The 13,107-nt window shown below is 42.3% G+C and overlaps 1 protein-coding gene across 1 annotated transcript in view; it reads right to left on the reverse strand.

The window, feature by feature from the left end:
- The window catches only part of syne1a (spectrin repeat containing, nuclear envelope 1a), a 491,960-nt gene that overhangs the window by 169,753 nt on the left and 309,100 nt on the right, over nucleotides 1-13,107 (reverse strand). Inside the window, 5 exon segments of the mRNA XM_060915606.1 lie at nucleotides 4,524-4,706; nucleotides 4,792-4,914; nucleotides 9,558-9,743; nucleotides 10,532-10,669; nucleotides 10,800-10,982. Coding sequence (XP_060771589.1) covers nucleotides 4,524-4,706; nucleotides 4,792-4,914; nucleotides 9,558-9,743; nucleotides 10,532-10,669; nucleotides 10,800-10,982 — 813 coding nt within the window.

Here is a 13,107-nt window from a genome sequence, read left to right on the forward strand (position 1 = left end):
ATCATTTGATGATGATATCAAGGAATTTGCCATTAGGAAGACCAGACGAGTCCCAGTGTAATGTTACTTCAATAATAAAGTACCCATAATAGCACTTTTGTTTGAAAATACAGCCCATTGATGTCCTAACAGAGTGCTTAAGTTTGCACAATTTTTAGAATTGTAGAATTTTTTATTCATTTAATTTGTTAATTCTTCAGAGATGACTTAACTTTTAATAGCAAAAAAGAAAAAATAATTTCTTGTTTATTGTCCATGCACTACACTTTGAACAGGGTGCGGAAGAGTTTTTGCCCATTATATGGAGATATGTATTGAATTTGTGTGGTCATTTTACTTTGTGACACTTTATGTGAATAATGATTAACAATAATAACAATAATGAAAAAGATAAAAATGACTTCTTGTTTATTGTCCATGCACCGTACATTGTTCAATAGTAATAGAATAGAGTGATTAGATTAAAGTGTTATTTAGATGTTATTAGAGAGTTTTTTTTCTTGGGGGGGGGGGCGCCAAAACTCAATCTCGCCTAGGGCAGCCAAAGACCTAGAGCCGGCCCTGTGATTGGCTATCATGCTCTCGCCAGCGATTTTTTGGCCAATTACATTGTAGATAACACGTGTTCTACCGCGAGACTTAAGATGGCGAAAATGTAAACATGTAACATCGTCGTACGCTTGAGTACCACGAAGGAACATACAGTCAAAGTAAAAAGGACCGTATGTGAACCCTTTGGAATCATCTGGTTTTCTACATGAATTGGGAATAAAAAGTGATCTGATCTTCATCCAAGTCACAGGTACTGATACACACAATGAGCTTAAGCCAATAACACAAAAAAAATTCTACTTTTTCATGAATTTATTATACAAATGCATTCAACATTCACAGTAGTGGTGGAAAAAGTAAGTGAACCTTTGGATTTAATAACTGGTTGACCCTTCTTTGGCAGCAATGACCTCAACCAGGCGCTTCCTGTAACTGCAGATCAGACCTGCACATCATGCTGGGGGAATTTTAGCCCATTCTTCCCTGCAGAACTGCCTTAACACTTCCATATTCTTGGCTTGTCTTCTGTGTATGGCTGTCTTCAAGTCATTCCACAGCATCTCAATAGGACTGAGATCTGGGCTCTGACTAGGCCACTCCAAAAGGTGGATTTTGTTCTTCTGAAACCATCGTGCTGTGGATTTGCTGCGATGTTTGGGGTCATTGTCCTGCTGCATCACCCAGCCTCTTCTGAGCTTCAGTTGACGGACAGACACCCTCACATTATCCTGGAGAATTTGGTGATAAATTTGGGAATTAATTTTCCCCTCAATGATGGCAAGCTGTCCAGGCCCTGACGCAGCAAAGCAGGCCCAAATCATGATGTTCCCTCCACCACACTTTACTGTAGGGATGATGTTTTGATGTTGATATGCAGTGCCCTTTTTATGCCAAATGGAGTTCTGCTTGTTCCTCCCAAATAGTTCAATTTTGGTTTCATCACTCCACAAAACATTTTCCCAGTACCATTGTGGAGTGTCCAAGTGCTCTTTTGCAAAATTCAGGCGTGCAGCAATGTTCATTTTTGACAGCAGTGGCTTCCTTCTTGGTGTCCTGCTATGGACTCCTTTCTTGTTCAATGTTTTGCGTATTGTTGAATCACGAACAGAGATGTTAGCCAGTTCTAATGACATCTTCAAGTCTTTTGCTGTCATTCTCGGGTTCTTCTTTACCTCATTAATGATTTTGCGTTGTGCTCTTGGGGTCATCTTGGCAAGGCACCTACTTCTAGGCAGAGTAGCCACAATACCTAATCGTCTCCATTTATAGACAACTTGCCTGACAGTAGACTGATGAATACCTAAAATCTTTAAGACTTTGTAACCCTTTCCAGCCTTATGTAAGTTAGCAATTCTTGATCTTAGGTCTTCAGATAGCTCTTTTGTGCAAGGCATGATTCCCATCTGGATATGCTTCTTGTCAAAAGTTCAAACTCAAACTTTTCAGGGGTTTTTATCAATCAAAGTACAACCCCGATTCCAAAAAAGTTGGGACAAAGTACAAATTGTAAATAAAAACGGAATGCAATAATTTACAAATCTCAAAAACTGATATTGTATTCACAATAGAACATAGACAACATATCAAATGTCGAAAGTGAGACATTTTGAAATTTCATGCCAAATATTGGCTCATTTGAAATTTCATGACAGCAACACATCTCAAAAAAGTTGGGACAGGGGCAATAAGAGGCTGGAAAAGTTAAAGGTACAAAAAAGGAACAGCTGGAGGACCAAATTGCAACTCATTAGGTCAATTGGCAATAGGTCATTAACATGACTGGGTATAAAAAGAGCATCTTGGAGTGGCAGCGGCTCTCAGAAGTAAAGATGGGAAGAGGATCACCAATCCCCCTAATTCTGCGCCGACAAATAGTGGAGCAATATCAGAAAGGAGTTCGACAGTGTAAAATTGCAAGGAGTTTGAACATATCATCATCTACAGTGCATAATATCATCAAAAGATTCAGAGAATCTGGAAGAATCTCTGTGCGTAAGGGTCAAGGCCGGAAAACCATACTGGGTGCCCGTGATCTTCGGGCCCTTAGACAGCACCGCATCACATACAGGCATGCTTCTGTATTGGAAATCACAAAATGGGCTCAGGAATATTTCCAGAGAACATTATCTGTGAACACAATTCACCGTGCCATCCGCCAGCTAAAACTCTATAGTTCAAAGAAGAAGCCGTATCTAAACACGATCCAGAAGCGCAGACGTCTTCTCTGGGCCAAGGCTCATTTAAAATGGACTGTGGCAAAGTGGAAAACTGTTCTGTGGTCAGACGAATCAAAATGTGAAGTTCTTTATGGAAATCAGGGACGCCGTGTCATTCGGACTAAAGAGGAGAAGGACGACCCAAGTTGTTATCGGCGCTCAGTTCAGAAGCCTGCATCTCTGATGGTATGGGGTTGCATTAGTGCGTGTGGCATGGGCAGCTTACACATCTGGAAAGACACCATCAATGCTGAAAGGTATATCCAGGTTCTAGAGCAACATATGCTCCCATCCAGACGATGTCTCTTTCAGGGAAGACCTTGCATTTTCCAACATGACAATGCCAAACCACATACTGCATCAATTACAGCATCATGGCTGCGTAGAAGAAGGGTCCGGGTACTGAACTGGCCAGCCTGCAGTCCAGATCTTTCACCCATAGAAAACATTTGGCGCATCATAAAACGGAAGATACGACAAAAAAGACCTAAGACAGTTGAGCAACTAGAATCCTACATTAGACAAGAATGGGTTAACATTCCTATCCCTAAACTTGAGCAACTTGTCTCCTCAGTCCCCAGACGTTTACAGACTGTTGTAAAGAGAAAAGGGGATGTCTCACAGTGGGAAACATGGCCTTGTCCCAACTTTTTTGAGATGTGTTGTCATGAAATTTAAAATCACCTAATTTTTCTCTTTAAATGATGCATTTTCTCAGTTTAAACATTTGATATGTCATCTATGTTCTATTCTGAATAAAATACGGAATTTTGAAACTTCCACGTCATTGCATTCCGTTTTTATTTACAATTTGTACTTTGTCCCAACTTTTTTGGAATTGGGGTTGTAATTCTAGGCCACACCTCTGAACTCGTTTCATTAAATGGAACCCAGGTGTGCTAAATTCTGACTGCAATGAGCTTTTTAAAAAGGGTTCACTTACTTTTTCCGACCTTCAGTTTCACGGTTTGAATGATTTATTCAATATGGTCACGCATTCTTTGAAAATCTGTGTATCTTTAGTTATAGGAAACTGTCTTTGTTCATTATTGTAACTTACATGAAGATATGACTATGTTTTATATGGGAATTAGACATAAATATAGAAAATTCCAAGGGGTTCACAAACTTTTTACTTTGACTGTACCCCAACCCCCCTCAATGAAAAAAACATCTCAACGGATTTGGCATAATATCGATTTTCGCTCAGAAAAAGCGGAAATCCGCCGAAAAGCGGAAAACTCTCATCCCTGTTTTCCCGGCGCTTGGTGATGCCATGACAACCGGGAAAAGGAAGTACATTTTCATGCATGCGCATATTTCATTTCCGCATTATTACTATCGTATAGCACGGTCGCAAAAACTGCCGTGTGAACGCAAGTGGGGCTGCACCGGTGCTAACACGCTTCTCTCTAGTAAGCAGGTTTGTGACGTATGAACGCTCCACAAAATTTACACCGGTGTAAGATATATCACAACAAAATACATCGGTGCAGCATCGATATGCCGTGTGAACACCCCTTTAGTAGGCTAAACACTGTTTTCCCATCCCTTCGTGATTTAGCGTTACTGATAAATCTTACATTTGAACCTCCTATCTAATAACACGACTGTATCGACTGACTCGGTCTTTTTTTTAACTTGCGCAATCACAATTTTTATGATTTATCGTAAATACAGGACGCTTCTCATCTCCAGCTGAATGGAGGACCGTTCCGGGGGTGAATACTTGTGCACGTCAGTGTGTGTGTGTACCTGCAGGATGTTGCACTGCTGTATGGTGGTGTGTTGGAGATGGCTGCTGTCCTGCTGTAGACTCTGCGCCGTGACACACAGCGGTAACGTGACCACGGCGTCCTCGGGCAGCTGCAGAGAGCTCATGCACTTCTGTACGGCCTGCACCTGCACCTTAAAGCCCTCCATTTCTGTCAGCAGGTGCTGCACGGCAAACACATCATCGCTCGTCATTAGCGCGTCTCGATCTCAATCTCACGCGACCGTTTCCCAGCTCCACCCCTCTCACCTGTCTCTGGAGCAGCTGCTCTCGGAGGCTGAGGCGAGCCAGCTCCGGCGAGGCCAGCGTCTCCTGAACTCGCTCTATACACCGGTGGAGGCTCTTCACCTCGCTCTCCAGCCTGCTCAGGTCCTGGAACACGCAAAGAAACAGGTTATTCGCACGAGCGAGTCACTTTCAGGATTCGATATCAAACGAAAGGTCCTGGACGACGACTGCGAAACGTTTTCCGAATGCCTCCTTTATTTCTCGAGCCTTAAAGTCTTTACAGAAGCAGCAATTTTTAAAATGCAGGCAGTCTGAAAGCTTCGCGAAGCCTTTATCGTAGCGCATGAAATCCACACGATCCCCGGCTCTCATAACAACATTAAACAAACGATACAACGATCAGCACGTTAACACGCCACTGTTACTCCGAATACGGCGATATTCAGAATTCGATACGGATCGTATAAACAGCATGTTCTGTTTGGATATTCCGAATTTCCCGTTTTGCGCGCAAGACGTGTGGGGCATGCTGACGTTGCTCAGGGTTTAGGAGCGTGCGTCCCAGGACTCCTGGGTGTTTACGGAATATTGTCTTTTTCGGAATAAAACGGGAATATTTTGTGCGTGTGAACGGGAAACGTAGTGATCGGTCGGGGTAAAATAATAAAATAGGAAACAACAGGGACTTTTTTTTAAATTACACAATTAAATGCTTCTTACTACGTACTTTTTGATTATTATAAAAATTAAAAAAGTTTTAAAAAGCTGTAAAAAAAATTCCGTTAAAAAGCTTTTTTTTTTTTTAAAAAAAAAGCTTTTTTTGTTAAAAAACTTTTTTGGTTAAAAAGGTTTTTTTGTTAAAAAGTTATTTTTTTTCTGCTATAAAACAAAAAGCATCGATTTAAAATTACACAATTAAATGCTTCTTACTACATACTTTTTCATCTCATTCATCTCATTATCTCTAGCCGCTTTATCCTTCTACAGGGTCGCAGGCAAGCTGGAGCCTATCCCAGCTGACTACGGGTGAAAGGCGGGGTACACCCTGGACAAGTCGCCAGGTCATCACAGGGCTGACACATAGACACAGACAACCATTCACACTCACATTCACACCTACGCTCAATTTAGAGTCACCAGTTAACCTAACCTGCATGTCTTTGGACTGTGGGGGAAACCGGAGCACCCGGAGGAAACCCACGCGGACACGGGGAGAACATGCAAACTCCGCACAGAAAGGCCCTCGCCGGCCACGGGGCTCGAACCCGGACCTTCTTGCTGTGAGGCGACAGCGCTAACCACTACACCACCGTGCCGCCCCCCTAATAAAGTTTATAATAATAAATTAAATAATTATATTATAGCAAAAATTAAATGAAAATTACATAAATAATAGAATTACATCAATAATTAAATAAGTAACATTTTAAAACAGACAACTAAATGCGTCTTACTAAATTTAAAAAACATATACTTGATAATATTTGAATCTTATCGACTAGACCATATTGCGTGGGATGGTGTACCTGCGTGATGTTTCGTTTGACGTTTACTCAGTGTAAACATGTTTGTTATACAGGGTTCCTACAGGTTTCTTCAAGTGAAATTCAAGGCTTTTTAAGACCATTTATACACAAATTCAAGACCTGATTTCGCAGCTGATTTCACCGGCAAAGAAACATCTCAAAGTTGTGTTTACTTGTTTCTCAAACAAATGTGAAAATGTGCAACCTTATTGCATCACAGTACTGAGTACTCACCGTACGCCACCACAATACAAAAATCACGTAACGTTCAGCAGACCACGTTTTATTAATGACACATTTCATAAGCATTACTTCACTCTTTCAAACAAGATCACTATACACAAACAGAGATCTACTCTTGCAGTCGTTACATGAAGGACTACACTAGCAACGGGCTGGCTGGCATTAGCCATGCTAGGTAGTTGGCTAACGTTGACTGCCGCTTCGGCTGGCCGAAAAACACTGGCGATGGAAGGCGTTCGCTGTTTCTTTTTCATACATGCTATGTGTTTTGATGAGTTCGCGTGCGATTCTAGCGCCTTCACGCCCATTGTGCCGAGTTTAAACGCCCTTTTACACACACAGCAAAACGCCTCGAATACACTGCCATCGACAGGTTTTACCCACTCATGAAATGAAATATGATGCCTCCATGCCTCATTAAACTTACATTTGCCCATTTTTCCATAGATAGGCCTATATGTACAGTAGGCTATAGACTTTTCGTTTATACTTTTAGGTGGGGTTTACATTAGACCGTATCAGCGGATCATCAGATTAACGTTTTTAAAACGATTAGCGTGCACACAGCAACGCCAATACACGGATACGCTCGGCTCCGCAGGCATCCCACGCTCCAAATCACTCCGCCCTGAACAGCGAGTGCCCTCTGGAGGGTGCGCACTCCGGCCCTGCGCAGCTCACAGAGCGCGCGAGTGAAGCGCACGAGCAGTGATTCGGGACTGAGCCGCTGTGCGCAAGTCACTTACCACTTGCAAGTGGCAGGATGGCAAGCCTAAAGACAATCATAACTACACAATGGGCAGTATTTGCATCAGTATTTGCAGTATTTTCATACTTTTATACTCTTTAATGAAAGGTGATACAAGGCGGAAGTCCGCGCCGTTTTTCAGCAGTCGCGTCACATGACCAACGCCAGCGAATCAGGAAGGTGGATGTCACAGTGACGTTGTCCAATGACGACGCCAGCTAGAGCTCAGCACAGCGTATCCGCGTATTCTCAATGTTTACACAGCACCAGACCAGACACGATCTGGATTGAATACGTGGACGCTGGCGGATTCCCGTTTCCCGGCGTTTTAATGTAAACGGACAGTGCATCCGCGAAGAAAACGAGACAGATACGGTCTAATGTCAACTTAATTCTCCAGACTTTCTTTTAACCGCGCGCCAAACAAGTTCAGGGATGTGTGTTCGAAGAATTTTGCCCTCGGGGTGTGCGTGCGATAGCATGGTTCCGCCCACAGCTCCAGTTCCGCCACTTATTTACTTACTTAGGCTGCCGGTACATTATTTACCAAAATAATGGCGGTTAAGATATTAAAAAATAACGAGAAATTCTATACGGAGAAGTTACATACTGTGCACAGATTTTAAGACCTACACATTAAAATTTAAGGCTTTTTCAGGTATTATTTCCAAATTCTTAAATTCAATGCTTTTAAGGCTTTTTAAGACCCCGCGGGAACCCTGGTTATAGTTTTTTTTTTGCATTAAAAAAAAAAAAAACACCTCCTCATTTTAACCTGCTATTATTTAACATATAATTTTATTATTGTGCTAATTAAATTTGAATTTAAAAATTTCATTTAAAAAAAAATAAATACAGAGATGTTTTTCCTCGTACAGTTTGGACATGAAGTCAAATTAAAGACCGATTTTCAACTGAAACCCGTGGATCAGGATTTAAAATGTTAAAATGAATTGTGCTTCATTAAAGTGCATATTCTGGACCAATTTCGTGGGTTTTTTTTTTATATGAAAGTCTGTCCCTTTACACACTCATCCAGAAGGGTTATTTTGCACAAGGCCATCTGTCTACAGCAGAAAAAAATAAAATAACTTAACGCGTCTGGAAAAATCCCAAGGGAGTCTGGAGCCAGATTCATGACGTCACGTGCGGAAGCGCCAGCAGGCTGCGCGAGCTTTGCACGGTTTCAGTGCGCAGCCTGTGTAGACCAAGCGCTCCCATTTCTCTCTCATTGTCCGGTCTTTTGGGAAACGATGAGTACTAATCCCATCAAGATTGGTGTTGCTACTGTACACCCTCCTACGATACATCTGTTAGCCATTTTAATAATTACGCGATAACGTTGAAGAAATTTGCAGAAAACCACCAGGTCGTTTTCTCATAAACAAACCAGCGCTGACGTAGGATTCAGAAGGAGGCGTCCCGCACGCGACGTCACGAAAATCAATGTTTGCCGGGAAATCCAAATGCCGAGTTTTTTCAGAGGCGGACCAATTCGCCTCAAATGGCTCGATTTCAACTGAATTTTTCTAGTATTGCGCAACGTAAAAAAATTGCACAAAATGTTACAGATATTTGTCCAAAGTTTAATATAAAATAGGAGAATCACATTGATCTTGCTCCTGAATTTACCCGTGATATGCACTTCAAGTCAGTGAGTGAGTGAAACTCGCTCTTTCAGCTCGCGTCCCTGACCCACATCTTTCCAAACTGGGTTTTAATAACAGCAAGCTGCTCCTTTTCGACATGTGTAAGCGGGTCGATTCCAGAACGCGTTTCCAGATGAAGCTGTTACAGCGCAGTAAGACAGTACAGTAAGACGGAGGCGTTTACAGTAATACGAGACGTGTCACATTCTTGTTATCTCTGTTATGCAGCAGCTATAAACTCCCTGCTCCCTCACCAGCCACTCTTCTTTCTTTTCACTGACTTGTCATGAAAGTGATTTGGAGAACGCAATTCATATCAATGTTTTTGTAAAGATTGATAAGCTGACGTGTGCGGTATGAACGTCACCACTAGAGGGCAGGATTTAACCAGAAATGAACTATAAACGAACACTAACGAGAGCTCACAGGGTTTACTTATGAGCTGATTCGTATGATATGGCGGTGTTTATTTGTTCTAAACCCTCGGTCTTTCTCACGCGCACCTTCTGACAAGTTAGCCATGGACACTGCAGCATTTATTTATGACATAATATTCCTCTAGGGTGCCAATACTTTTGGCGCAGACGTCACGATTAAAATAATGCGTTCGTGTCGTGTTACCTTCGCGGCGTCCTGTAGGTTGAGCAGGCGTGCTTCGGCGCGCTGCTGCAGCTCTTCGGCGTGACGGCTCAGCTCTGCCACCTGCTGGTGAAGTGCGTCAGTGTGCACCACCTCTCCCAGCAACCCCACCCTCTCCGTCAGCGCCTCCATCTCGCCCTGCAGCCTCCGCCACTCCCGCAGCAGCACCTGCACCGCAACACAAACCAGCTTCCAAAACTGACGCAGACAACATGGTGTCGGGACAACGGCACTCAGGGCTTGGCGATATAATCAGATAATACTGATATCATGATATCGATATGTCACGATACTTCTTCCTGAGATATCGTGGCATCTTTTTGAACTTTTTTTTTTTGGTGTTTTTCAGAATTATGGTCGAAACAGGATTTGATCTGGTGGGAAAAAAAACTTCATGTATAAAACTGTACTTTTTTAAACAATTTTTTCTTCCTTTCAGTGTCAGGAATGAGTTCTTATTTAGCGGTTCTTCATATTTTACAGTTTTAACACAGCACTACTGTCTTGCCCGCGGTTTTCCGGCTTTAACCAGACTGCATTTCCGTGGAGAAAATGCAAAGTGTGCTTGCTCAGCTGTAGCAGAGGGTCACCAAGAATAACTGGATCAGACATGAGACCTCACGCTCAAAAATCTGTTTTAAACGGCTGAGCTCGCAGCCGTTTCAAACAGCAAACCATTAACATCGAGCATGCTAACATGCTAATGCTAACATGCTTTGTGCAGCAAGCATACTAATTATATATATCGTGACGCACAGAAATGTCCTCAAGTATCGTGATATGATATTTCTGTCATATTGCGAACCCTCGCGAAAAGCCCCCTACTGAAGCTGATCCAGTTTCAGGAAGTTTCTTTTCTGGTTCACATTATAACACGTTGCAAACATTTGCTTATAATGCATTACATAATGTTATACCATATTACACTCGGCTCTGATTGGTCAGAACCTTTGTACCTGGTGTGTTCTGATTTGCTCCTGCATCATCGAGGCGGGGCTCCACACAATGCCGGACGAAACGAGAGTCTCGGCTTTTTCTGTCCAGTTCAGTACGAGGGTCAGTCTGTCGTTAAACTCCTCGAAGTGCTGCTCAGCCTGGAAGGAGAAGCAGGAGGAGATTGATCAGAGCTCAGGAATCTCGAGGCTGTGCAATGCTGTAAAAAAACATTTTACATCTAAACATAAAATTGAGGGACACCGTGGAGATGCTTCTTGCCGTATTTACCTTCTTGAGCCGTGCGCTCCTTCCCTCTGCGAGTCTGCTGGTCTGAGAGTGGAGCTCGGTGAGTTTGCTCAGCGTGGCGCCCAGCTGCCGGGCCAGGAGCGGGTTCTGCTCTCCGAACTCCTGCACGGCCACGTCCAGCTCGGAGAGAGCGTGGGAGCAGTCCTCCAGCTCCTCACGCAGAGTCTGTATGGAAATGAACACCGAATGTTTGGTGATTCTCGTCCTTAATAAACGTTCTCTGAAAGGGGTTTAGGAGTAAGGGTATCGTTTTACACGGGCAGGCTTTAGTTCAGAGTCAGTTCAGTTTTCTCACTGTGGTCAAGCTTCAAATCTAGTTCCCAAGAGAATCAGAGTCAAATCACTTTCTCACTATGATTGAGTTCTCTTGAAAGAAAATTAGTTGATTCAGAGTCGAATCACTTTCTCACTGTGATCGAGTTCACTTGTAAGTGAACTCAGTTGATTCAGAGTCGAATCACTTTCTCACTCAGTTCTCTTGAAAGCAAATTAGTTGATTTAGAGTCGAATCACTTTCTCACTGCGATCGAGTTCACTTGTAAGTGAACTCAGTTGATTCAGAGTCAAATCACTTTCTCACTCAGTTCTCTTGAAAGCAAATTAGTTGATTCAGAGTCGAATCACCTGATTCAGAGTCGAATCACTTTCTCACCGAGTTCTCTTGAAAGCAAATTAGTGGATTCAGAGTCAAATCACTTTCTCACTGCGATCGAGTTCACTTGTAAGTGAACTCAGCTGATTCAGAGTTGAATCACTTTCTCACTGCAATCAAGTTCTCTTGTAAGTGAACTCACTTGATTCAGAGTCGAATCACTTTCTCACTGCAATCGAGATCACTTGTAAGTGAACTCAGTTGATTCAGAGTCGAATCACTTTCTCACTCAGTTCTCTTGAAAGCAAATTAGTTGATTCAGAGTCGAATCACCTGATTCAGAGTCGAATCACTTTCTCACCGAGTTCTCTTGAAAGCAAAGTGAAATTTTGAAAGTGGATTCAGAGTCAAATCACTTTCTCACTGCGATCGAGTTCACTTGTAAGTGAACTCAGCTGATTCAGAGTTGAATCACTTTCTCACTGCAATCAAGTTCTCTTGTAAGTGAACTCACTTGATTCAGAGTCGAATCACTTTCTCACTGTGATCGAGTTCTCTTGTAAGTGAACTCAGCTGATTCAGAGTCGAATCACTTTCTCACTGCAATCGAGTTCTCTTGTAAGTGAACTCACTTGATTCAGAGTCGAATCACTTTCTCACTGTGATCGAGTTCTCTTGTAAGTGAACTCAGTTGATTCAGAGTCGAATCGCTTTCTCACTCCAAACGAGTTCTCCTGAAAGCAAATTCAGTTGATTCAGAGTCGAATCGCTTTCTCACTGCGATCGAGTTCACTTGTAAGTGAACTCACTTGATTCAGAGTCGAATCACTTTCTCACTGTGATCAAATTCACTTTAAATCGAACTCTGCTGATTCAGAGTCAAATCGCTTTCTCAGTGCGATCGAGTTCACTTGAAATTGAACTCCTGACTCAGAGTCGAATTGCTTTCTCACTCCGACAGTTCTCTTGTTCAAAAGCAAATTCAGCTGATTCAGAGCAGAATCACTTTCTCACTGCGATCAAATTCACTTTAAACTGAACTTTCTTGATTCAGAGTCGAATCGCTTTCTCACTACAAATTCAGTTGATTCAGAGTCAAATCACTTTCTCACTGCGATCGAGTTCACTTGTAAGTGAACTCAGTTGATTCAGAGTCGAATCACTTTCTCACTGCGATCAAATTCACTTTAAATCGAACTCTGCTGATTCAGAGTCAAATCGCTTTCTCAGTGCGATCGAGTTCAGTTGAAATTGAACTCTTGACTCAGAGTTGAATTGCTTTCTCACCAAGACTGCTCTCTTGTTCAAAAGCAAATTCAGCTGATTCAGAGTAGAACCACTTTCTCACTGCGATCAAATTCACTTTAAACTGAACTTTCTTGATTCAGAGTCGAATCGTTTTCTCACTACAAATTCAGTTGATTCAGAGTCAAATCACTTTCTCACTACGATCAAGTTCTCTTGAAAGCAAACTCATTTGATTCAGAGTCAAATCGCTTTCTCACTGCAATCGAGTTGAGTTGAAATCGAACTCTATTGATTCAAAGACAAATCACTTTTTCACTCGACTCTAGTTCACTTGTAAACAAACTCTGTTGACTCAGAGTCGCTTTCCCACTGCAATCGAGTTCACTTGAAATCAAACTCGGGTGATTCAGAGTCGAATCATTTTCTCACGGAGAGGAAGTTCACTTGAAA

Source organism: Neoarius graeffei, chromosome 3 (assembly GCF_027579695.1).
Source record: "Neoarius graeffei isolate fNeoGra1 chromosome 3, fNeoGra1.pri, whole genome shotgun sequence".
Lineage (NCBI taxonomy): Eukaryota > Metazoa > Chordata > Actinopteri > Siluriformes > Ariidae > Neoarius > Neoarius graeffei.